Below are 27,279 nucleotides of genomic sequence, written 5' to 3'. Positions count from 1 at the left end.
ACAAAGCAAATTATATTTATGGAAATACACCAACTCAACTGATTGACACTATACTGATTATGAATTGGTGAATGAATGAATGAATGAATGAATGAATGCATTTTTCTTAGATGGGAATTACACATGCAATTTCACATTAAATAATGTTATGCTGTGAGATTCTGACAGGAATTATGAGCCGTAGCTGTTCGTGTGTTCAATTATTTAAAAAAAAAAAAAAGAGAAGAGAAAAAACAAGATATATATATATATATATATTTAAATTAAAAATAGCGCCAACGCCATGTCATGAACTCTCACCCCGGAAGCGATTAAATGTCTATGTTTCGGATTGGCTCGAAAATTTGACAACGGGGAAGCTACACGCATTGGGAAGCTACGTCAGTGGCTGTGAAATGAGAGGGAGTTTGTGAGTGAAGAAAAGCATTGCAATTTAAGTGAAACGTGACATGTTGCTTGACTTAAAACAACAATTCCAACTATCATCTGAGATATAATTCGGTAGATTGCACCGAATTTGAAAATATTTTCGGGGAAAGACCGTTCTGTTTTGCCCTACTTACTCTGGTGGCAGTTAGCATAACTAGCCAGCCCCATTGTTGTTTATTGTGTTCAGTGGTCAAGAACGCTCGGATGCGTTTCATTATTTTGTTAGCTCTATGATGCTAACTACCGACCAAATTGGCCATTGATTTGCAACCTGCACATTTTTGAGTACCATAAATAAACAATCATTTCAGTAAGTTCCTACCAAAAAAAAAATCATGCCGGAGATTAAACTCAAACACGTCGTGTCCTGTAGCAGTGAAGACAACGTGAGTATTGTTAGATAGTTTGGATTCGCTATTATATATTATTAGCAACAGTAACGTTACATAGCGTTATTATTATTGTAAACATTACTTCACATCTTGTCGGGCTAACTTTAGATGGATAAGTTACGTAACTTGTGTCGAGGCCGTAGGGTTTAAAAAATCAGATTTAGACATCGATTGTTACTATGAACGATCTTTGACACACATTAACTCCCGGTCTGTGTAACAACGCGTTCTATATTGGATATTGGTTAACGTTACGTGCGCATTTGTTAATTTTTTTATATCGTTGTTCGCATTCATAGCCTTTGTGTTGATATTTTCCTGCAGACTCACAAAGCAGAAAATCTCCTAAGTTCGGACACCTACAGAAAGTGGAAAGCAGCGAAACCTGGGGAGAAACAAACCTCCGTCATACTACAGGTAGGTGACGTCAGCTTGTTAATGTATCAGATGAGTGTTGGTTCAGCCCTTGATTTTATTTGACAGTGTTCACAATTCCTTTGTATAGGCTTCATGAATCATCTATCATACGTGCTATTCGTGGTGTAAGTGGTATTGCTTTATCTAGTACTGTGTTAAATGATAAATTGTATCTTCTGCATGATATTCTGCGTGGCATGGTATTGCGTGTCGGCTCTGTCAAAAACGCTTCACAGAAATTGTCATAAAGATAAACCGTGGTGTAAACACTGCTTGTACTGTTGAAATTCTTAGTGACATTCTTGCTCTAGCTGTTCTGGACGTCATGATTTGGTACCCAGTATTTGAACGCTCGCGATTATATTGTGCTCTGTTTTTGTGGACTTGGGGGGGGTGTAGTATCTGGGATTTGAACGCCGCCATCCTGTTGCAAATACGTGCGCGGCCTAATACTCATTATCAGGGCACTCCTGTACGACGTGATTGCTGTCTTGTGATTGCAGTTTGAGAAGGAGGAGCAGGTGCACAGTATAGATATTGGAAATGAAGGATCTGCTTTCATCGAGGTTCTTGTGGGTCACTCCACCTCCGTCAAAGACCAAGACTATCAGGTGGGTCTCTATCTCTCACTCTCTCTCTCTCTGTCTCTCTCTCTCTCTTGCAATAGTGTCTGCATTGTTCATCGGTGCTTCAGCTGAGACACTGAATCAAGGTCTTGATTCTCTGTGCTCATTGATGATCCATGGCACTTCTTCAAAGAGAAAGTACTAACCCTGATGTCCTGGCAAAATTCACACAAAAAACTGACTCTATACATCTGGCTACCTAATTGTCGCCCCGACATCTGATTTGCCACACGGTCCCAAATTGCTTCACTTCAGTAAAGATAAAAGATTTCTTAATTAACCTACCTGGTTAAATAAAGTTGCAGTGAATGAAAATGCACCCGTATAGATGTGTTGTTTGAGGGAAACGTGTTCTTTATGCTCCTGTAAGCACAATTTCCCTGTATTGCGCTGTCCTGTCAAGTTGTTTGGAATTGCACGTAGGGTTTGGTGATCAGGTAATGAAAGCAGATTAGTCGCTCCACTACATCAAATGGGCATTACCTTTGTACAGAAAACATCCTTATGGGTTTTCTGTGTTAAAACTTTTGACAAGCGGGGGGCCACCAAAGCTCTGGAGTGGTCGCTTGCTGAATGGAGGGTGTAGCGGTGCATATATATTCCTTGCTGAATGGAGGGTGTAGCGGTGCATATATATTCCTTGCTGAATGGAGGGTGTAGCGGTGCATATATATTCCTTGCTGAATGGAGGGTGTAGCGGTGCATTATATTCCTTGCTGAATGGAGGGTGTAGCGGTGCATATATATTCCTTGCTGAATGGAGGGTGTAGCGGTGCATATATATTCCTTGCTGAATGGAGGGTGTAGCGGTGCATATATATTCCTTGCTGAATGGAGGGTGTAGCGGTGCATATATATTCCTTGCTGAATGGAGGGTGTAGCGGTGCATATATATTCCTTGCTGAATGGAGGGTGTAGCGGTGCATATATATTCCTTGCTGAATGGAGGGTGTAGCGGTGCATATATATTCCTTGCTGAATGGAGGTGTTGCGGTGCATATATATTCCTTGCTGAATGGAGGGTGTAGCGGTGCATATATATTCCTTGCTGAATGGAGGGTGTAGCGGTGCATATATATTCCTTGCTGAATGGAGGGTGTAGCGGTGCATATATATTCCTTGCTGAATGGAGGGTGTAGCGGTGCATGTATATTCCTGCCGAACCGTTCGTTTGCAAAGGCCTGATCTGAGTATGCTCTCTACTGTGGGGGGTGTTGGGTTCGAGCTGCCTCTTGCCTCACATTCAGACAAAATGGAAAGCAAACCTGCATTAGCTTTTAGCAGAGTACAGCTGCAGCAGTATCGACATGCTGTATTTTTTTAGTATTACCTACCTGCATATATTTATTAAAAAAATACCGGATGCAAGTGAAAAAGGGCAATACATTTTGGCCAGTTAGCCACTTGTGTACATTTTCATAATGAATGAAAAGGTGTTTTAAATTTTGCATTACATGTTTTTCTGTCAAGTCAAAACTGAGGTACGTCCCAAACAGAGAGTTTTGTGAACAGTTACACCCCTATGTAGCAGTAGTGCAGCTGTGAACACATACCTCATAATCTTTACCGACTGACAAAACTGTCCCGTCACATCACTGTACCTATTCCTGTCCTTCTCTACCTTTATCCCTCCCTCTCTCACTCCCTCATGTTGTCTTCTCACTAAATCTCAATCTGTCTTCCCCTCCCTCACTGTCCTTCTCTCCCTATCTTTCCTTGTCACCTGCCCCCCCTCTCTCCCTCCTTCCCTTCCTCTCTCTCTTTCCCCCATCCCTCTGTCTCAATTTCTCTCTCTGATTTCTCTCCCAATGTCTCTATCCTTCTCTCCGCTTTCTCTCTCTCCCGTTCCCTTTGTCTCCCTTTCTCGCGCTCTGCTCTTTCTCTATCCCTCTATCTCTCTATCTCTCTTTCCCTCCCTCTCTCTCTCTCTTTTTCCCTCCCTCCCTCCAGGTTCTGCTGGTCACCTCCTCCTTCATGTCTCCCACTGAGAGTCGCGGCGGCACCAACACTAACCGTGTCCGGCTGTTCGGACCCAACCAGCTGGTCAAGGCCACTGCACAGGAGAAGTGGGACCGGGTCAAAATCGTCTGCAGCCAACCCTACAGCAAGGTGTGTGTGTGTGTGTCTGTGTGTGTTTGTGTCTGTGTCTGTATGTCTGTTTCTCTCTGTCTCTCTGTGTTTGTACGCCTTTGTCCCCTGAACAAGCTGCTTGCGATTATAAGCTGTTCACATTTCTGTTCGACATTGTTGACTTAACTGGATTGTTCAGTGGTTGCTGATAGAGCAGATGTACCGGTATCCTTCATGAAATGTACTTCCAGGAGGAATTAATTAGCCGTAATGGCATGTGTTCATTTTTATGTCTCTCTTCATTTTCCAGACCATTGCGTATGGAATTGCCTTCGTGAAGTTCCACTCCCCCCCAGACAACAGTGACCCCCCCGCAGCCACGCCGCCGGTGAGTTCGGCGCTCGCGGTCTGACTCCCACACAAATCTCTCCCCGCTCTCCCGTTGTCCTTGGCATGCTCAGGAAAATGACCCAGATCTGAAATTGAAATCTTTACAAGCGAGCGTAACGCATCCATCTTGGCGGCGGATGACTGGCCTGCTTCGTGTCATTTCCTGCTGCGTCACCCCGCCGCCGCCGCTGTGCCGCCACCGCAGGCCAGGCGGGGCTCTCTCCGGCTGCTGCACTGAGCGCTAAGTGCGCTGCTTTCCGTTACCGGGGACGACTGTTCATTCCTTACGGCGTCTGTGAGACACAAATCATCTGCAAGTGTATTAGCTCTCACTTCTCCTTCTTCCTCTCTCTCTCCCTCACACCCCCCCTCACTTCTCCTTCTTCCTCTCTCTTCTCCTCCTCTCCTCTCCCCCTCACACCCCCCTCACTTCTCCTCCTTCCCTCTCTCCTCATGCCCCACTTCTCCCCTCCTCCCTCTCTCCCTCTGCCCCTTCTCCCCCTTCCTCCCTCTCCCTCACACCCCCCACTTCTCCTCCTTCCTCCCTCTCTCCCTCATGCCCCCCACTCCCTTCTTCCTCCTCTCCCTCACACCCCCACTTCTCTTCTCCTCCCTCTCTCTCTCACCCCTTCATTCCCTCCTGCCTCCCTCTCTCCCTCATGCCCCCCCACTTCTCCTCCTTCCTCCCTCTTTCCGTCATGCCCCCCTCACTTCTCCTTCTTCCTCCCTCTCTCTCTCACGCCCCCCTCATTTCTCCTGCCTCCCTCTCTCCCTGCCCCCCCCCCCCCTCCCAGAAGCTGACGAAGCTGGGCCAGTTCCGTGTGAAGGAGGAGCCTCCGAGCTCCGCCCCCCCTCTGCAGCCCGGCAGCCTGTTCTTCAACAGAGAGGGCGCCTCCAAACCGAGCCCCGCGCACAGAGGTACCACCCGCCCCCGCCCCCAGGGGGCGCCCTTTCAGCTTATCCACCCTTCTACAGGACACTCCTGCTTTTTCTAATAGCGTTTTTTAAAGGTTATCAGGTCCTTCTCTCTCTCATTATCTCTCTCTTTCTGCAACCCTCCCTCTTTCCCTCTCTTATCCTTCTCTCTCTCTCTCTCTCTGTCTCTCCGTCTGCCTCTGAGTAACTTGGTTCAGTTCTAAAGGCTTTATTGGCGTGTTAAGTAGTAAAGTAAATGTTGCGGGGCAGTGGGGATGTAATGGAAGAGCATGCAGTCTTAATAGCAGGTTATTTTGGTTAACTGGCTGTGTCTCTCTGTGCCAGCCTCTCCTCAGAGTGAGAAGCTCAGCTACGCTGCCGCAGCCCTCCAGTCTGGAGCTGCCCCCAGCTCCGCCCACAGCACGTCAGCCACGCCCCCTACGCAGGTATTGCGTCTCCCTCTTTATCTGTTTCCTTCTCTAGCGACACCGCCCACACCACATCAGCCACGCCCCCTATGCAGATAGCCACTCCCTCTTTATCTGTTTCCTTCTCTAGCGACACCGCCCACACCACATCAGCCACGCCCCCTACGCAGATAGCCACTCCCTCTTTATCTGTTTCCTTCTCTAGCGACACCGCCCACACCACATCAGCCACGCCCCCTATGCAGATAGCCACTCCCTCTTTATCTGTTTCCTTCTCTAGCGACACCGCCCACACCACATCAGCCACGCCCCTACGCAGATAGCCACTCCCTCTTTATCTGTTTCCTTCTCTAGCGACACGCCCACACCACTCAGCACGCCCTATGCAAAGGCTCCCTTTATTGTTCTTCTCCAGTGACACCGCCCACGCCTCATCAGCACGCCCCTATGCAGATAGCACTCTCTTTATCTGTTTCCTTCTCTACGGCACCGCCCACCCAATCAGCCACGCCCCTATGCAGATAGCCACTCCCTCTTTATCTGTTTCCTTCTCCAGTGACACCGCCCACGCCTCATCAGCCACGCCCCCTATGCAGATAGCCACTCCCTCTTTATCTGTTTCCTTCTCCAGTGACACCGCCCACACCACAGCAGCCACGCCCCCTACACAGATAGCCACTCCCTCTCTTTCTGTGTCCCTATCCAACTGCACCGCCCACACCTCGTCAGCCACGCCCTCTCCGCAGGTATAGCCGTCCCTCTCATTGACCCCCCTTGAATTGGGAGGCATCTTATGACAGCAGTATTTTGATTCTTCTCCTGCTCCAATCAGGGCAGGGCCCACTCCTTCTCCTCCTCTTCCTCCTCCAATCAGAGCAAAGGCCTCCTCTCCTCCCTCCTACTCCTCCTCCAATCAGGGCAGGAGACACTAGCTCACACCCTATGATGATCGTGTTCCCATGGCATCATGGGGTCCAGTTTTTCCATCAGCACAGAAATGATCTAACTCCTGTGGCGTTTGACTTCACCTACAGCGTAGAATATTCCACGGCTCTCCTAACTCCTCCCCCTCTCGCCCTCACTTCCTGTAAGGCTGCGGTGAAGAGGAAGTTTGAGTTCAGTAAGGAACGCCTGTCAGCTCCGGCCCCTCCCCCGTCCAAGAAAGCCAGTCCCATGGGCTCTCCGGAACCAGGCGACGGCACCCCCAAAACCAAACCCAGGCCCGCTTCCGCAAGCACCCCCAGTCCCAGCTCAGCCAAAGGTGAGTAGGTCTGAGTGCAAACACAACTAACACACATGCACGCATGCGCACACACGCATGCGCATACACATGCACGCACACACATACACAAACACATACACACACACACACACGCACAGAATGCACACACTTACAGTACACAGTCCAACAGGACTAAAAAAAAAAACTAATATTGGACAGTGACGAGCATTGAGCACTCGTGTAATGAGACATTGAGTTTGCGGGGGGAGATGAAACCACTCTAGACAGAGGCACTATATTCACACAGAAAAAGGGACCTGCGGCAAGATTAGGCAAAGAAAACGAGGCACCGAAATAACATCTGGGTTTCAGAGCACGCCGGGGTCGGCTGGCCTTTCAGCGAGTAGCCTCTCTGGAGTGCTGTCTTGGCTCAAGTTTGTTTATCTGATGACTCTGTTTTCTTCTTCGTCCTTTTGTGTCTCCTGACTGGAGGGAACGGGTGTATTCAGTGCCCGTTTAGATGATATTGCCTCTCGATTCGTGCGTCTCCTTTAGGCCCGGTGGTTTGTTTTAATACCGCTTCATTTTAATGAACAGTCCAGTGCCTGAGGCACCAGGCTTTAGTGCCAAACCAAAACCCTTCGGTGGATGTTTTTAAAGAGACACAGTGTGCGCACACTGCTGTCAGTGTGTATGTGTGTGTGTGTGTGTGTGTGTGTGTGCGCTGATCTCTGAGTGGATGGTTTTAAAGAGACGGCACACACTGCTGAGATCAGTGTGTGTGTGTGCGTGCTGATCTCTCAGTGGATGGTTTTAAAGAGACAGCGCACACTGCTGTTAGTGTGTGTGCGTGTGCGTGTGCTTGCGTGCTGATCTCTCAGTGGATGGTTTTAAAGAGACAGCGCACACTGCTGTCAGTATGTGTGTGTGTGTGTGTGTGTGTGTGTGCTGATCTCTCAGTGGATGGTTTTAAAGAGACAGCGCACACTGCTGTTAGTGTGTGTGTGTGTGTGTGTGTGTGTGCTGATCTCTGAGTGGATGGTTTTAAAGAGACAGCGCACACTGCTGTCAGTATGTGTGTGTGTGTGTGTGTGTGTGTGTGTGTGTGTGTGCGCTGATCTCTGAGTGTGTGGTTTTAAAGAGACAGCGCACACTGCTGTCAGTGTGTGTGTGTGTGTGTGTGTGTGTGCTGATCTCTCAGTGGATGGTTTTAAAGAGACGGCACACACTGCTGAGATCAGTGTGTGTGTGTGCGTGCTGATCTCTCAGTGGATGGTTTTAAAGAGACAGCGCACACTGCTGTTAGTGTGTGTGTGTGTGCGTGTGCGTGCGTGCTGATCTCTCAGTGGATGGTTTTAAAGAGACAGCGCACACTGCTGTCAGTGTGTGTGAGTGTGTGTGTGCGCTGATCTCTCAGTGGATGGTTTTAAAGAGACAGCGCACACTGCTGTCAGTGTGTGTGTGTGTGTGTGCTGATCTCTCAGTGGATGTTTTTAAAGAGACAGCGCACACTGCTGTCAGCGCGTGTGTGTGTGTGTGCGTGCGCGCGTGCTGATCTCTGAGTGGATGGTTTTAAAGAGACAGCGCACTGCTGAGATCCCTTATGATCAGTACCTACCAGACTGAATCGCAGCACACGTTTTCATCCCTCGCACCTTCACTAGCTAACGTTGCAGTCGCTCTGTGACAGTGACAGCAGGTGCCGTTAGCAAGCTAGCTGACGTTAAACTCGGTCAAAATGCCAAAAGCTAAACACGATAAATTATTCGTATAATGTATAATTTAAACAATGAAATAAAGTAATTAAATTGCGATTTTGTGCGCTTAATTTTAAAGAAGGTTTTGGTGCTGTTTTAGTGGTACTGTTGTAGCACTGGTAGCGGCTTAATCTAAAGGATACCCATCCCTGCTCCCTACTTCCCTCCTCCTTTTTCTCCTCTTCTCTCTTCCTCTTCCTTCCCATCCCTGCCCTCTTCCACTTCCTCAGCTCCTGCTGCAGCCGCGGCTCAGAAGACTCCGGAGAGGAAGAGGGAGAGCCTGCCCAAATCGGAGCCCAAACCCAAAGCCAAACCCAAACCCAAAGCCAAATCACCAGAGCCGGTGCCGTTCAACCGCATCCTGGAGGGGGTGGTGGTGGTGCTCAGCGGCTTCCAGAACCCCTTCCGGGGGGAGCTGCGGGACAAGGCCCTGGCCCTGGGGGCCCGGTACCGACCCGACTGGACCCCAGACTCCACCCACCTCATGTGAGTAAAGGGGGCGGGGCCTGGGGTGTGTCTGTAGCCTAGTCACTCATTTTGTTTTATTGTGCACAGAACTGGACGAAGTAGATTTGAAGAAGTGATATCTTTTTTTTCCCCCCTTCACTAACATTCGAGGGATTCTTTTTTTCATACCGAAGAACTGTCGCGGTGAGATGCGCGGAGTGTTCTGTGTAAGCCGTCCAGACAGGTGCAGCTGAGAAACACCAGAGGCAGATTGTTTGTTTAAAGGCTGCATCAGATACATTTTGGCTGATTCTTTCTTTCATTCATTTCTGACTGATGAAAGGATCAGTCGATTGAGTAACTGGTTGGTACATTAATCGATTGTTTGGGTAATTGATTGTTTGGTAAAACCGTCATCTGTTCAGTTAACTGATTGTTGTCTCTCCCCCCCCCCCCCAGCTGTGCGTTTGCCAACACGCCCAAGTACAGCCAGGTGAAGGCGGCGGGGGGAACCATCGTGAGGAAGGAGTGGGTTCTGGACTGCCACAAGAGGAAGCAGAAGATCTCACACAAACGGTGAGCAGGTGCGGGTGGGCGGGCTGGGGACTCTGTGGCGGTCGAGCTGGTTAGTGGTAGAGCTCTGTGGCGGTAGAGCTGGTTAGCGGTAGAGCTCTGTGGCGGTAGAGCTGGTTAGCGGTAGAGCTCTGTGGCGGTAGAGCTGGTTAGCGGTAGAGCTCTGTGGTGGTAGAGCTGGTTAGTGGTAGAGCTCTGTGGTGGTAGAGCTGGTTAGCGGTAGAGCTCTGTGGTGGTAGAGCTGGTTAGCGGTAGAGCTCTGTAGCGGTTGCTTTGTGTGCCAGGCTTCTCTGTAAACCCAGGAACTCTCTGGGACGTGACCGATGTTTCCTGACCCAGCGCCACCACAGTTTCCGCCCCCCATGAGACTGTGAGCAGTGTCTCTGCTGGCTGTGCTGTGATTTACTGGCTGTGTGCCTGGGCCTCTGCTCTGCTTTAATATGCGTTGTGAAATGGGTCAGTCTTTTCAGCTCATGGTCCCTCAGGTGCATTTTCTAATAGAGAATAGAGGCCACAGATGATATACCCTGAGAAACATTATTTATCTCTCTCTCTTACTCCCTCTCTCTCTCTCTCTCTTTCTCTCTCTCTCTCACCCCCCTCTCTCTCTCCCTCCCTCTCCCTCCCTCTCTCTCTCTCTCTCTCTCTATCCCTCTCTCTCTCTCTCTCTCTCTCTCCCTCTCTCTCTCTCTCTCTCTATCCCTCTCCCTCTCTCTCTATTTCTCTCTCTCTCTCCCTCCCTCACTTCCGTTGCTCCTGCTCTCGTTCCTTCTCTCCCTCTCCCTCAGGTACCAAGCTACCTAAGTCTTACACATGGAGACATAGCAAAAATGAAAATACTAACAATAACAACAAGAACAATAATAGTAATAATAATAATAATCATAATAATCACAGTAAAATTGAATGGGACCTTTTCAGGGTGTTTAACTGGAGTTTAAACCCCTAAACCTTATTTCACAGATTTGGATCGCTTTTCCGGTTGTAATATAGTTTGGTGGTCTAGAGGTATAAACCTGAGGTTTAAGCCCCAGTTAAGCATGTTGCAGTTGACCCAATTAGTCCCATCACAGTTTATTATAATTGTTATAAACATTATTAATACTATTATAAATCTTTACTGTCAGATATCACCATGTCTCTCTCTGCTCTCCTATCTCTATCCTCCCTCTTCTCCTCTCTCCCTCTCTCCCTTCCCCTCTCCTCTCTCTCCCTCCACCCCTCTCTCTTTCTCTCCCTCCGCCTCCCTTTCTCTCCTGTTATGTGTCCGTTTGAAGTGTTGTGCTCGGTGATGTATTCCTTATTTAAAGGCTGTATCTGCTATGAGTAATTAAAGCAGATGCTTCCTTTGATGATGACAAGAGCACATTCATTTGCACACACTGATATATTCTGAAGCTTGTGCACGCGGAGACACACACGCTTTGACACACAGATATGTTCAGAAGCTGACATGCGTGCACACACACACAAACACACACACACTCTTTCACACACACACACACACACACACACACACTCTGTCACACGCAGACACACACACGCTATTCTGATATATTCAGAAGCTTACACACACACACACACACACACATGCAGACACACGCACACTGTCTCACACACACATGCAGACACACGCACACACTCACACACACATGCAGACACACGCACACACTCTCTCACACACACACACACACACACACACGCTATTCTGATTCAGAAGCTTACACACACACACACACACATGCAGACTCACGCACACACTCACACACACATGCAGACACACGCACACACTCTCTCACACACACACACACACACAGGCTCTTGTGCTGCTGCAGATTAGCTGCAGCCACACGCACTCACGCAGGTAGGAAAGCTGGTGTAAGTGGCCCAGTGTCTGCTGTTCAGTTTGCATAACCGTGACCAGCCTGGAAAGCATAGCTAAAAATATCGCTCCACAGGCTTTGCTTCTACAGATTTGCGGTTCAAATTTCTGCCCTTTTCCCGTCTCTGATGCTGTGTGGAAAACGCTGTCAAAAGTCCATCCACGTTTATTTTAAGTTCTTCTGCCTGCCACTTCTTAAAAGTCGCCTTCCATTTTAAATGAGTCTGCAGTGAACCCCGGACTGCTGCCATTGGCGAAGCTTGCGACTAATTTTCCGGAATGTTCCCTCTCGTTCTTCACACCTGTCTCTCTGACGTTTGCTGGGACAACCTTTTTTGGAAAAGTGCCGCGGGGCCATTAATGTTTGTCACGCTTGGAGACTCGGCTGAAGAGCCCGCGCTTTCTACAGCACAGCACCCCCCCCGTCTCCATCCCGTAACTGTGTTTAATTAAAACTTCCCATTTCTGAGTTTCCGTATATTTTAATTTCATGGGACTGATGAACAGTGGCAGTCTGGTGCAGTGCATAGCACTGTCGCCTCGCCGTGAGAAGGTACCAAGTTTGAATCCCGATTTTGCATGTTCTCCCTCTGTCCATGACCCCCCCAGCCTAAATTACCATCTACTGCCCCCAGCCTGAATTACCATCTTCTGCACTCAGCCTAAATTACCATCTACTGCGCTCAGCCTAAATTACCATCTACTGCGCTCAGCCTAAATTACCATCTACTGCGCTCAGCCTAAATTACCCTCTACTGCCCTCAGCCTAAATTACCATCTACTGCGCTCAGCCTAAATTACCATCTACTGCGCTCAGCCTAAATTACCATCTACTGCACTCAGCCTAATTTACCATCTACTGCGCTCAGCCTAAATTACCATCTACTGCACTCAGCCTAAATTACCATCTACTGCGCTCAGCCTAAATTACCATCTACTGCACTCAGCCTAAATTACCATCTACTGCGCTCAGCCTAAATTACCATCTACTGCTCTCAGCCTAAATGACCATCTACTGCGCTCAGCCTGAATTACCATCTACTGCGCTCAGCCTAAATTACCATCTACTGCGCTCAGCCTAAATTACCATCTACTGCCCCCAGCCTAAATTACCCTCTACTGCGTTCAGCCTAAATTACCATCTACTGCGCTCAGCCTAAATTACCATCTACTGCCCCCAGCCTAAATGACCCTCTACTGCGCTCAGCCTGAATTACCATCTACTGCGCTCAGCCTAAATTACCCTCTACTGCACTCAGCCTAAATTACCATCTACTGCGCTCAGCCTAAATTACCATCTACTGCGCTCAGCCTAAATTACCATCTACTGCGCTCAGCCTAAATTACCATCTACTGCACTCAGCCTAAATTACCCTCTACTGCACTCAGCCTAAATTACCATCTACTGCGCTCAGCCTAAATTACCCTCTACTGCGCTCAGCCTGAATTACCATCTACTGCGCTCAGCCTAAATTACCCTCTACTGCGCTCAGCCTGAATTACCATCTACTGCGCTCAGCCTAAATTACCATCTACTGCCCTCAGCCTAAATTACCATCTACTGCCCTCAGCCTAAATTACCATCTACTGCCCCCAGCCTAAATTACCCTCTACTGCGCTCAGCCTAAATTACCATCTACTGCGCTCAGCCTAAATTACCATCTACTGCGCTCAGCCTAAATTACCATCTACTGCGCTCAGCCTAAATTACCATCTACTGCCCTCAGCCTAAATTACCATCTACTGCGCTCAGCCTAAATTACCATCTACTGCCCTCAGCCTAAATTACCATCTACTGCCCTCAGCCTAAATTACCATCTACTGCACTCAGCCTAAATGATCATCTACTGCGCTCAGCCTAAATTACCATCTACTGCCCTCAGCCTAAATTACCATCTACTGCAATCAGCCTAAATTACCATCTACTGCCCTCAGCCTAAATTACCATCTACTGCGCTCAGCCTAAATTACCATCTACTGCGCTCAGCCTAAATTACCATCTACTGCGCTCAGCCTAAATTACCATCTACTGCCCTCAGCCTAAATTACCATCTACTGCAATCAGCCTAAATTACCATCTACTGCACTCAGCCTAAATTACCATCTACTGCAATCAGCCTAAATTACCATCTACTGCACTCAGCCTAAATTACCATCTACTGCGCTCAGCCTAAATTACCATCTACTGCACAACAGATTAACTTAGAGGAGTCCGATTTTGTATAGAAAGGTACATTATCACAACATTTCTTTACATTTTAAGTGTTCTGGAAAGGAGAGGGGGGAAAAAAAGGTGTTTTCTGTTTCGGTTTCACTGAAGACATCCAATGCAAATGCTATGATTCCCAACCAGAATATTACATTTTGCGACAAGAAACTGTATTTTTGAGTCGTGTATGCGAACGGCTTCATTCCAGGAAGTACTTTAGCGGGTTTTGTGACATTTTCTTCCTCTCTCCTTTGCCCCCGCCCCCATTTCTCTCTCTCTCTCTCTTTTTTGTGTACATTGTGACTATAAAAAACTGCTCAATTACAGTGTGAGGGGCTAATCAGTCATTTATGTGTTGGTATCGGCACAGCAAGTCTTTTTTTCACAAGCGCACTCCCCTGATTTATATCCACACGGCAGGGCTTTTTAACAAGCCTGCTCACTGCCATAATTTATACCGGCACGGCAAGTCTATTTAACAAACTTGCTGTCCTCATTTATATGAGCGCGGCAAGTCCTTTCAACCAACGCTCTTCCCTCATTTATATCAGCACGGCAAGTCACTCCCCTCATTTATATCAGCACGGCAACATGGGGCGACGTAGCTCAGGAGGTAAGAGCGGTTGTCCGGCAGTCGGAGGGTTGCCGGTTCGATCCCCCGCCCTGGGCGTGTCGAAGTGTCCCTGAGCAAGACACCGAACAACTAATTGCTCCCAACGAGCTGATTGGTACCTTGTATGGCAGCCTTTCACCGTGTGTGTGTGTGTGTGTGTGTGTGTATGTATGGGTGAATGAGAGGCATCGATTGTAAAGCGCTTTTATCAGTATGCCAAGTCACTCTCCTCATTTATATGAGCATGGCAAGTCACTTTCCTCATTTATATGAGCGTGGCAAGTCTTTTTAACAAACTCACTTGCTGCCCTCACTTATACCGACATGGCAAGGCTGTCTTTTTTTACTTTGAAAAATCAATGTTTCTCACTACAGAAAAACTAAACAAAAACAAATAAACACCAAGTAAAAATAGCATGGTGCAATCATGTATGATATATTGTTTATGTTGTTGAGTGGATGTATGGTATATTGTTTAATGTTGTTTGATGGCTGTATGGTATATTGTTTAAGTTTGTTTGATGGATGTATGGTGTATTGTTTAATGTTATTTGATGGCTGTATGGTATATTGTTTAAGATTGTTTGATGGATGTATGGTATATTGATGAATGTTGTTTGGTTGCTGTATGGTATATTGTTTAATGTTGTTTGGTGGCTATATGGTATATTGATGAATGTTGTTTGATAGCTGTGTTTTGTATTGTTTAACGTTGTTTGATGGCTGTATGGTATATTGTTTTAGTTTGCTTGTTGGCTGCATGGTATATTGTTTAAGGTTGTTGAATGGATGTATGGTATATTGGCTAAGGTTGTTTGATAGCTGTGTGGTATATTGTGTAATGTTATTGAATGGATGTGTGGTATATTGTGTAATGTTGTTGAGTGATTGTATGGTATATTGTTTAATGTTGTCGAATGGATGTATGGTATATTGGTTAAGTTTGTTTGACTGTGTGCTATATTGTTTAAGGTTGTTGAATGGATGTATGGTATATGGTTTAAGGTTGTTCGATGGATGTATGGTATATTGTTTAATTTTGTTGAATGGATGTGCAGTATATTGTTTAATTTTGTTGAATGGATGTATGTTATATTGCTTAATGTTGTTGAATGGATGTATGGTATATTGTTTAATTTTATTGAATGGACATGCAGTATATTGTTTAATTTTGTTGAATGGATGTGCAGTATATTGTTTAATTTTGTTGAATGGATGTATGTTATATTGCTTAATGTTGTTGAATGGATGTATGGTATATTGTTTAATTTTATTGAATGGACATGCAGTATATTGTTTAATTTTGTTGAATGGATGTGCAGTATATTGTTTAATTTTGTTGAATGGATGTATGGTATATTGTTTAATTTTGTTGAATGGACATGCAGTATATTGTTTAATGTTGTTGAATGGATGTGCAGTATAGTGTTTAATGTTGTTGAATGGATGTGCAGTATATTGTTTAATGTTGTTGAATGGATGTGCAGTATATTGTTTAATGTTGTTGAATGGATGTGCAGTATATCCGATACGGCTCCTTGCCTGTCCCTGTCCTTCGGCTTTTCCTGACCCCTTACTGTTCACTCGCAGATACCTGATGGACGGGGCGGAGTCCAGCTCAGAGGGGAGCGAGGCAGAGGAAGAGGAAGAGAGCGAAGAGGAAAGGGAGAAAGGGGTAAATGTTATGAGCATTGCACAACACTAATCAATGAGATATGGTATTGGGGGGAGGGGGAATTTGAGCTCTGGATGCCGTAGCAACATAGCAACATCACAAACGACGGCCATTTTAGAAGAGCAGGAAATACAAGGCAGTACTTGGACAAGGGCAAAGAGAGGATGTATTGTCCAGGGGTGCAATGAGGTCATAATGGACCATAGATATTATGTACGCATGACTCCTCTTAGCCATTTCAGTGCAATCTGGTGCATACAGGAAGTGGTATGTTCTGTAGGGGAAGACATTTTTTATTTATTTGTTTATTATTTTTTTGACTGTTCTTAACTGGCTTGATTTTCTTTATTTCAGATGTCATCTGTAAGGTTTGGTTAAATTACTAAATATTCTCTCTTTCGGACTCGGTCAGCAGGAGGAGGTGTTGACTGTGATGTCTGAAAAAAGAGAGTGAGAGACAGATTGAGAGAAAGAGTTTTTTTTTTTCCCCAGTTCATGTTCCGTGATAGCTGTGGAGAAATTCATCAAATGTGCATTCATGCTCTCTCTCTCTCACCCCCTCCCCACCTCTCCCTCTCTCTCGCTCTCTCTCTTTTTACCCCACCCTCCCTCCACCCAGAAAGGGAAAGCTCAAAAGGAGGTTAAGCAAGCCACGCCCAAAAAGCTTCCAGTGAAGAGAGAAGAGGGAGATGAGGAGGACGAGTTTGGGGGCTCCACGGACGTGGAAGAAGCAGGTCGATCATTTGCCGTCCACCTCTTTCTGTCCGAAACCACTTGGCATCGTTCTGTGTCTAGCGCGTAGACCTCCTTACTGTTATAGCGGCCATCTTGCTTTTGGGGTGTCTGCTTACACCCCTTCGGCTCTTGTAAATGTTTATCCAAGTGAAACCGCTGTGAGCGAGTGTGTAAAGGAACAGTGAGGAGGAAGACCAGTATTCCTTCGCAGCCGTTTTAGCTGAGTGTGTTTTAACTACTTTCGTGTGAATGAAAGCACTTATGGACAGTGCAGGATGGAGGCCTGGGAGAGAGGAGAGAAGAGAAAGGGGGAATGAGAGAAAAAAAGCAATACATCTGAAGTGCAGTTCAAGAGGGAGGGAGATGGAGAGTTGGGGGGTGGTAGGTCTGAATTCCTTAATTAGAAAGTGCCCATGTTGCACCTGAGACATGGATCGAGGGATGAGGAAGAGTGGAAGGGGGGAGAGGGGCGGGACAGATGGAGGATGAAAGGACTGAGGGGAGAGGGGTACGATGGGGGTGAAGTGGACATCTGCGTGCGACAACAGGAGGAGAAGAGTGGGGAGGAGAGAGGGTATTATTCCTATTGTGTCAGGTGTTTGGGGGGGGGGGGCTAAAGGTCTGTAACGGTGCATGTCCAGTGCAGAGGTGAAAGCAGCGTGATGTCATGCCTCACGTTCATTTCCTACGGGACGAGCGGCAATCGGCCCCGCAATGCATTCTGGTAGCGGCACGCTGAAGCGCCAGGTAGCAGCGCGACGAAAAAGCTGAGCAGAGCTGAACTTCATGCAAGCGAATCCGTCGAGCGCGTTCCATTGAGCCAGTCAGGTGACGGCTGCGCCGCTGTTTCTTCAGCCGGCTAGACAAAATCTTGTTCGGTAAAAAAAAAAAAAAAAAAGTTCAGCGCATTTTGAGGATGGAGGAAAAACGTATTATTTCTGTAGCTGCATTCCCGGTGTCATACGAGGTAGAGAGCGGCTATTACCAGCTTCTTGTTGCGGTCCATGGCGGGTTTGAGATGTATTGTGATGTTATCTGGATTTAAAATCGGCGGCGGATTATCCGGTTCGACATACGATAGATAGCTAGCTTGTTAACTTGGCACTAACTCCGCTAGCCCTCACCCAAAAACTTAAACAAATGAAGTCAGTTATACTTGGAGAGTAATGTTAATTTTATTCTGGCTATTCCACTCCCTTGCAAGCTTATTAGACAAAGCATATCGTGATGCTGCTGTATTTATACGCGTCGCATGAGCGGGAACACGTTTTCAGCAGGACTTCGTAACACCCACCAGCGCCCGCCGCTTTTTTTTGTTTTTGACGCCCCCGAGCAGCCAGGCGACGTGAAGCGACACGCCGACACGCGTCGTTTGACGCTGCGGTGGACGTTCGCCGTAAGGGACTCTGCGCACCCCCTTCCGTGGAGATGAACAGAATTCGGTAGGATGAAGCGACGGGGACCAGCGGAAGGGTCTTTGGCGTAAGCCCCTCCCAAGCGCTACAGAAATGGAAAGAGAGCGTGAATTTCGCTACGCGAGCAGGTTGGGTTATCGGGGTGAGGGAGAAGAGAGGGGGGGCAGAGGGGAGGGGGAGAAGAGGGGGGAGTAGGGGGAGGGGGAAGAGAGGGGGGTAGAGGGGGAGGGGGAAGGGGAAGGGGGAGGGGAGAGAAGGGGGAGGGGGAGGGGGGGGGAAGGAGAGGGGGCAGGGAGATAGGGGGGCAGAGGTAGAGGGGGGGAAGGGAGAAGGGGGGGCAGAGGTAGAGGGGAGGGGGGCAGGGAGAAGAGGAGGCGGATGTCGGAGTGGTTAAAGCACAGGAAGAAGGGATGAAGTGGAGAGGGCTCAGCGGAAGAGAGCGGGAGAGTGAAGACGGGAGGAAATGAGTGCGGAGGGACTTGGGCATGTTTCTCATTTCTATGCTAATGCGAGGGGCGGCCGGGCCAGGCTGGCGCGCGCTTACGCCGCTCGGGCCCGCGTGACCTGCCACCCGCGCCCGCCTGCCACCCGCGCCAGGTCCTCCAGCCGTACCGCAGCCACGGACCTCACAAACCGCATCCGTGATGCGCTTATAAGCAGCGGCTGTGCTTTACAGGGTCAATCTCAGTGTGTGTGTGTGTGTGTGTGTGTGTGAGAGAGAGTGTCTGTGTGTGTGTGTGTGAGTGTGTGAGTGTGTGAGTGGGATGGTGATGAGTGAGTGAGTGAGTGAGTGAGTGAGTGAGTGAGTGAGTGAGTGAGTGAGTGAGTGAGTGAGTGAGTGAGTGAGTGAGTGAGTGAGTAGCAGGAGTTTAATCCTTAAACTTGGGTTCTGAGTGCAAATGTTAAAGTCTGTCCTTTAAGGATTTGTGGCTTGTACCTGGGAGAGGGGGATTGCCATCGCATTCCTCTGAGGGGCGTGTGTGTGTGTATGTATGGTGTGTGTATGGTGTGTGTGTATGTATGGTGTGCGTGCGTGTGGCTCAGCTTACCTAGAAGAGCGGACTCTGGACTCCCAAACGGCACTCTGTCAGCGGCATTTTGTCTGAAGATCTGAAAACATTCAGAGTGACAAATGTGCAGTAATGGAGGGAATCAGGAAGGGGGGAAATACTTTTTCACAGAACTGTATGATTGGTGTTTGTGCACTTATATTATGCTTGTTATAAAAACTGTTTAAATAAATGTAAAGACGGGAAGACACTATTAAACGTGCATTTGACAGTAGGGTTATGTGAAACTGCTCAGTAGGAACTGTACGTAGTGTTCAGTGTTGGTCTGGTGCAAATTTGAGCCCACAGTATCGATTTGGTGCGCGAAATACGTAGGCTAAACATTCTTGTTGGTTTATAACATACCTGGCGGTTACACGGTAAGATATGGCAAGAATACGTGTCTTAGTTGTATAACAGAGACAGTATCCATGAAATATGGCTATTTAAATACGTCCACATCATACAGATAGATATATTTCAATTTAATTTGTACGACATATTATCAAATGAGGACTGCTGCCGCTCAGTTCAAAAACTTTATTTGTTTAGCAAATCACGCGTTTCGCTTTCACAAGAGGAAAGCGTGCACACCGATTGCCTAATGCGTTCATTTATTAAACTGAAATTCCTAAAACATAACATAGCAACACTTCAGGGAAGTTTATTCAGTTTACTGGAGACCATGCACATCATAATCATCATCATCATAACAATCAGCAGTGCAATCAGACCCTGGCGCTCACTGCCTACGCACTGCGGGGGTGGGGGGGGGTGTCAAATAAACGACTTCCCGTTCATGTCACTATAAATATATGGCCTGTTATTTTAACGTTATAGTTTATTAGGCTCCCATTATTACCCACATCAGACATCTAAGGATTGTGTAACTTGGACGTCATATGATCTTCTAGCTATTCTTCTTGTGTTTACAAAAAACAAAAAAAACAAATGAGGCTCCTAAGAAATGCACCTTAAAGGGCCAACTTGTTCACAAACGATCCACCGTGTGTAAAACTAAAGCAACTTCCACGTTGCCAGATGTGCATTGAATCCCCTCTGAATGAGGATTTAGTTTTTTTGGTGGCGTGGTTTTAGGAGTGTCTGGTACTTAGTGTTGTTTGTTCTGATTTCCGTTTTGGACAGTTGCAGGTTTGCATGTGTAGTCCCACAGGTAACGAGTAGATGATAATCACGTCTCTGTTGTTAAAACTTTCCCCTCTTGTCTCCGATGTGCACAGGGAACGACGACTCTGGGATGGACACCGAGGACGAGCTGAAGAGGTGAGAGAGGGGTTTTTTGGGGTGTCTCGTTTTCACGACGCCTTTGAGCACTGCCGTGCGCTGCTGTCCCCCCCCCTTCAGAGGGACCCACAGGAGGATGGGGGACACGCTCCGTTCGGACGCAGAAAACATTGAAGTCGTGTAACTGAATAACGTCAACTCACAATCAGGCAGTGTTGACTGACCGACCACTGACCATTACAAACCTGCTAATGTCGGTAGTACTGACTCTCAGGGTGATTCAGGCAGTGTTAACTGACCGACCACTGACCGTTACAAACCTGCTAATGTCGGTAGTACTGACTCTCAGGGTGATTCAGGCAGTGTTAACTGACCGACCACTGACCGTTACAAACCTGCTAATGTCGGTAGTACTGACTCTCAGGGTGATTCAGGCAGTGTTAACTGACCAATCAGTGACCGTTACAAACCTGCTAATCACAGTAGTCTCCCATACACCTGGCCCACACCACTGGCCTCCCCGGCTTCATATCTGGTTGTAGAAGCCCAGGGGCTGCCGTCTCGTTGCACTTCAGCGCCCCCTCTGGCCATCAGGCCACACTGCGGTCTGACTGAGCGCGCTGTGCGTGAAGGGGCAACTGCAGGGGGCGGGGTTAAGCCGCGCACTCGTCTGCCTCCGGGGCTGATGGGAGAAAAGCGGCGGGGGCCGCACGGCGGTGGCTGCACTGGGCCGAGCGTTTGTGGGTCTGTTCCTCCACCAGGGTGGAGAGCGAGAGCCGGCGGAGGAGAGGGCCGGAGGGCGCGGGCGGGGGGGCCGGGGGGGCCAGCGAGGACCCCTACGCCGGGTCGACGGACGAGAACACCGACGCAGAGGCCGAAGAGGACAAACCCATCCCCGACCTTCCAGGTGTGTTTCTCTCTCTCTCTCTTACACACACTCTCTCTCTCTCTCTCTCTCTGTCTCTCACTCACTCACTCATTCTCTTTCTCTCTCTGTCTCTCACTCACTCACTCACTCATTCTCTTTCTCTCTCTGTCTCTCATTCACTCACTCATTCTCTGTCTCATTCACTCACTCATTCTCTTTCTCTCTCTGTCTCTCATTCACTCACTCATTCTCTGTCTCATTCACTCACTCATTCTCTTTCTATCTCACTCACTCACACACTCATTCTCTTTCTCTCTATCTCTCACACATACAGGTCTGTTATAAATAATTATGCAGTTACTTGCGAAAGACCATGATAAATGAGCTTTTATAGTGTTAATAAATGTTATCACCGTTCATGAATGAGTTTTCTTAGTGGGATGATATGGAGGATTTTTTTTCTATCACCGTGGTTTTTCTCATCCTTATATTTCTCCTCAGCCATAGATTAATCTTCTTCTGTTACAGTTTCTTAATGGAAAAACTTTAGCCGGGTTTAGTCAGCTTTGTGGAGGACATCGGCAGATGAATGTTTACATTCAGTAAAACTCGAGCAGCTGATTGGTGTATCCAGTCAAAACGGGTTCCTCTGGCCTATTTCGTCCCACCAATAATAAAATTGTTCATCAAGTGCATTTATTAACAATAATTTATAGTTTACATTTGCTTTTTTGCTATATGCGTAACTATTTATAACACAAGCTGTTGTGTTTTGATATCGTTGTATACACGTTTACATAAATTGTATTACGTGGAGATAATGGTCAATGCGTAAACTACCTTAAATTTCGGTTTCAGCCCGTCAAATATGTCAAACCGCACAAGGTGAAGATAGCAGTACAAGCCTATGTGAAAGTCAAAGCATGAAAACTCACCACTAACTTGGATAACATTACATTATTTCACTAGCCCAGAAAATCTTCGGTTAGTAACATTAGTGAGCACCCTAGCAGGCTCGGTTTTATTAGTTATACCCTCTGGGAAGTTCTTGTTGCAGACAGGTGTGTGATTAAAACCGTAAAAAGGCCATACGAGAGCATCATAATTCCATTCAAATCATCAGGAGCAGCTAGAATAATGACTGCGGTCTTGAGTAAATTGTAATTACAAAATACTGGTACTGACCAGCCTGGAGATCTGTGTGGGTTTGCGCACTATGAAGCCAGTTAAACCGAACACGACAAGCCAAACGCAAAACCGACATTCTTCCCAAAAATAACACACAGCTTTCATACATTTCACGTCGACAAACCAATGTTAATCAACGTTAACCAAATGTTACTACAGTTCTTACGCTCATGAGTTCACATATCCGACATTCTACCGAAAAAGAAATGTGGCGTCGAAAAAAAAAGGAAGATTTTTAAGTCAGACGAGCGATGGGAGCATTGCGATGCATTTTCGGCAGTCTTGTTGGCTCCGTTGGAGGGAGGAAAATGGAGGGACTGGGGGAGTTTTGGCGCTCCCTTCACTCGCTTAATTTGGATTTGGAATATCCCAGCTAGTGGCAGCCATCTTGTATCCGGGTAACTTTGGGGATTTCCCCCCTGCAGTTGAGGGCGAGTGAGCATGAAAAAGCAAGCAACGGGGCCTCTCTCTCTTTCTCTCCCTCCCTCCATCTCTCCCAGACTTCCTGACTGGAAAACGTTTCTTCCTGTACGGCAAGTTCCCCCCGAGCGAGAGGAGGCTGTTGCTGCGGTACATCGTCGCGTTCAACGGGTGAGTGGGCGGGCGAGCGAGCGAGCGAGACGGCGGGGCGAGCGAGCAGCCGGAGAGACGCTGCGGCTGCTCTCTCTCTCTCGCTCTCCTCCCCAAATTCATATCCTGTCTCCCGCGCCGTGACGTTGTCGCGGCCAAGGGAGCGAGAACGGCATTATGGGAGATTGCGTTTTGAGGAAACGCGACAGCGAACGTATTTTAGTGCATTTGTAGCACGGGCACTTGCTACATGTTAAAGACAGGGCCCTAAGGTGCTCTCATTTTAGGAGCATTTGCTCCTGTGATTTGATGTGTGCTAACTGGACAAGCACGACTACTGATTGGGATACATTAGTGTGTGCTCCTGGAATTTTCTAAACAAAATTTTAAAACAAATAATAGTAGCATAGAGCCCTGAAGGAAGATCCATATACTACTGCATTTGTACTACAATAAGAAATCTTTAAAAATGGAAAGGTATAAGATGAATGTACACGTGTGTCTTTCAGCTCTGTGGAAGACTATATGAGTGAGAAGGTCCAGTTTGTCATCACCAGCGAAGGGTGGCACGACTCCTTTGAGGATGTGAGTGGGATTCTCTTTTTTCCAGTCCTCTTTCTCCGCCCCCCCCTCTCTCTCTCTCTCTCTCTCTCTCTCTCTCTCCCTCCCCCCCCTTCTCTCTGTCTCTTCCGTAAACCTCTCGCTTCCTGTCTCCTCCGCGCAGCGCGGTATGTTGTCGCTAACCGGGAACACGCTCTCCGCAAAATCCCACTCCGCAAAATTGTAGCGCTTTTGTGAGAGGCAGGTATGAAAAGGTATGAAGAAGAAGGTCAGGGACACTGAAGTCGACACTGTAGGGGCCACCTTTGTGTCCATTGTGCGAACGGAGATGTATTTATTAATTTTTTTCCATTATCACGCGGTTATGAGCCTGACGAGTGAGACTACCCACTCCCTCAGCGGGGTGTGTTTATTTATATTAACAGACAGGATGGCATCGCCCACACGCTGTTCTCAGGTTCAGTCTGAAGTGAAGGAAAAGGAGACAGACAGACAGACAAAGACAGACAGACAGCTCACCTGTAACCTGTTGAGGTCCCTGTCAGGCCATCTCAGCTGCTGGCTGGTCAGCAGGAAGACGGTGTTTGTGTCTTCCTGCTGACACTTCCTGTTATGATGCTGTTGTCCTTGCACAGAATTCCTTTCTTTCCAGACTTTTTTTTTTTCTTTTACAGTCCTCCTTCTGTTTTCACGTTTCTCTTAACATCCGAAGCATTTAACACTTCTTTGACTTAAATAAAAACTGTGTGTGTGAAAGACTCGCTGTCCTTTTTATGTGCCAAGACTGGAAGACAGACCTGCTCTTCCCATATTCCTTTATCATTTTCACTCCTTTAAATAATTTTCTCTTCTTTTACATCGGTCTCTCCCTCCCTCTCTCTCTCTCTTCCCTCTCTTCTCCTCTCCTCTCCTCCCCTCCCCCAGGCCCTGATGGAGAACGGCGGTCTGAGTTTCGTGAAGCCCAGCTGGATATTCTCCATTAACGAGCGTCAGAAGATGCTGCCGTACCAGCCTTACACCGTGGTCCCCTGAGCGCCCGGGCCTAGGACCCAGGGTCAGCGGAGCAAGCCCCCGCCCCACACCCACCAACCCCCCAGCCATTTAGGGGGTAGGGGGAGGGGCTGTTCCTAAGCTGGTCCAGAACTCTTGCTTTGGGGTAACATTCAACTTCAAAGGGTTTTGGGGCTTCCAAGTTCCCAGCTAGGCCACTCACTGCTGAGGCAAATGACTTTACCCAGAATGCACCAGTAACCCAACCACCTCCTCCCACCCCCACCACCCCCCCCCCTAGCAAATGACTTGTGACTGCAGCCTGATGCCGTTTGACTAATTGGCAATAATTCCACACACACACACAGTGCAGACTCATTACGTAGCCATCCACACCCTGCTTTCCTCATTGGCTGTATTCTGCTGTCGCCGTGGAAACGGACAGAGACGGTGGTAGTAGTGGCTGGCGGGTTTTACATGGTGGAGGCCGAAATGTAACCTGCTAAATCAGGCTTTGGGTTCAACCTGTTCTAACGTGTTTAAGCTCGATCAGCACAGCCTGCCTTGAGTTGTCTTGAGTCATCCACTTCGCAAATAATCAGTCTTAACAGTGCCTATGTTCCGTTTCTGTGCGTATTTATGCAGCTCAATTGAAAGCTGCAGCGTTCTCTTTTCCTTTCTTTCCGAATGTAAATGATAGGGCGGTCATCAGTGAAATAAATGTAGCATCTCAATTCTAGCTGTGTATCACACCAGAAAACAACTCTTCAGGCAATTGCTGCTTTTCCAGTGGCATTTGAACTCCGGTCTGTTAAGATCACATTAATGGATCATATGTCTGCAGTTTTGACACAAGCCATTATTCCACAAATAATCTTAGTGAGTATATGATTTTGTGATGCACAGAAAATTAGTGGCACCACAAAAAACTAATAATTTGCGTTGAAAATTGATTATCCAGGTCAATTAAGTCTTTGACAGTACGAAGATCAATGGAAACGGGCTAAGAGCGTTCTGTGTCAGGGTTGCAGTCAATTCACTTCCTGTTCAGAAAGTGAATTTGAATTGAATTCACAAATTGATAAATGGACGTACCTCTCTATGAGGATTTTTCCCCCGGCTCGCAGGCACTGGCGCCGTGGGCTATGCGTGGCAAATTGTGGTCACTCACTCACTCACTCACTCGCGGACGATCTGAGAGGGACGTTTTGTGGGACGCATGCGCAGGTGGTGGCAGCTAAAACGTGTCTGCAGAAGTGAGTTGCAGCGCCGTGGATCTGGACGGTTCCTTGCTTGTGTGGATTAACGGTTCGAATGATTTCAGTTAAGCTGAAGTGACTGAATGAAAATGGGTTGGTGCGAAAGGAGGGCCTAGCCAGGCCGCCAGCCTCTGTCGTGTGAGGGGTTTGGAGTGGGAGGGGGGGGCTGAGAACCATCTGCAGCCAAAGACGTAGATCCCAGGGTGGGAGGGGACTGCGGGGAAAACATCAAATGCCCCCCCCCTTCCCTCCCCCGCTATTATCATGTTGTATTCGGTGCTTCCGTTAGTGTCCCCCAACCCACAACCCACAACCCCCCCCCCCCTCTGAAATGAGATCTGCTTCCTTGTCTGCAGCTCTGCCCCACCCCCCAGCATAGATTCACAACCTGCAAAATGGGCGGAGCCATCACTTGCTCACCGTCAGCTGCCTCTTGAGTGGTGGAAACATACTGTTCTGCTTGGGAGAGCAGGGTCCTGATTGGCTCACGTGGCGACTGACAGCTGAACGGAATCCTCAGTATTTTGCCACGACCTTCTCCGTTCACCGTTACCGGCGTCTGCACATTGGCTGACTGTTTTTTTTTTTAGCCTATCAGAAAGCAGAGATTCCTCACAGTTACTGAAGGTTGAGTAATGCAGCAGTTGAGCTGTGAATATCGAGTGGCTGACATGGCCATGAACTGTTTGTAACATGGGTGCCGGATTTTATACTGTTACTGTGTTTTTATAATGTTTGTTTTCATTTTCCAGAAAAAAAATAGTTTTTTTTATGGAGCTCATAGATAGCTATAGTATCTTGTTTGTTTTTCTCATTTTATTAATGCTTTTCATTGTTTGAAATACAAGAGAGAAATGTTAGATGGATGAGGGATGTTTGAGGCTATTGTATCGACTTTCTTAGCTTCACTGGAAAAATTATCCAAGGGATTTTTTTTTCACCTCTTGCCAAGACTTCCATGGTTTATTCTTTTTTTTTATCTCTGCTTTGTGTGTTTGTCTTTATATTCTTGATTAAAAGGAAAGAATTTTGAAATAAAATAAAAAAGCATTCTTTTTTATTGTTGAATCAGTCTTTTTTTCCTCCTCCTCACTTAGTCAATCTGCTACCCCTCCATTCATTTCTTTGTATTCTTCCTGTCTGCCTCTTCCCTCTTTCTTTTAATCTTTCCTCTGCAGAGCAACTTATCTCTAGAGTGTACGTCGTACACTTCAGCCAAGAGGGGCAGTAAGAGAAAGATCATGGGGACCGGTTTTAAGTTACATCTTCTTATATTTTCGTTTATTATCAGGCAACAGTAACTTTAAGAACAACATGCAATTTTTAAGTATATTCACTGAATTTATTTTTTTTG

At 47.3% G+C, this 27,279-nt stretch overlaps 1 protein-coding gene across 1 annotated transcript; it reads left to right on the top strand.

Moving 5' to 3' along the window:
- The first annotated feature begins 343 nt into the window (after positions 1 to 343).
- Positions 344 to 26,993, top strand: xrcc1 (X-ray repair complementing defective repair in Chinese hamster cells 1). Its single transcript, XM_064303877.1, has 17 exons — positions 344 to 815; positions 1,146 to 1,238; positions 1,742 to 1,849; positions 3,815 to 3,973; positions 4,245 to 4,322; positions 5,119 to 5,242; positions 5,585 to 5,685; positions 6,760 to 6,928; positions 8,877 to 9,132; positions 9,553 to 9,669; positions 15,961 to 16,045; positions 16,665 to 16,779; positions 20,486 to 20,528; positions 21,251 to 21,396; positions 23,046 to 23,136; positions 23,625 to 23,700; positions 24,601 to 26,993. The coding sequence occupies exons 1-17, from the start codon at positions 765 to 767 to the stop codon at positions 24,706 to 24,708; spliced, it is 1,920 nt and encodes a 639-aa protein (XP_064159947.1). The 5' UTR covers positions 344 to 764; the 3' UTR covers positions 24,709 to 26,993.
- Positions 26,994 to 27,279: the final 286 nt, after the last annotated feature.

This window comes from Anguilla rostrata, chromosome 1 (genome assembly GCF_018555375.3).
Source record: "Anguilla rostrata isolate EN2019 chromosome 1, ASM1855537v3, whole genome shotgun sequence".
NCBI lineage: Eukaryota > Metazoa > Chordata > Actinopteri > Anguilliformes > Anguillidae > Anguilla > Anguilla rostrata.
This window is presented reverse-complemented; position numbering and strand designations above follow the sequence as displayed.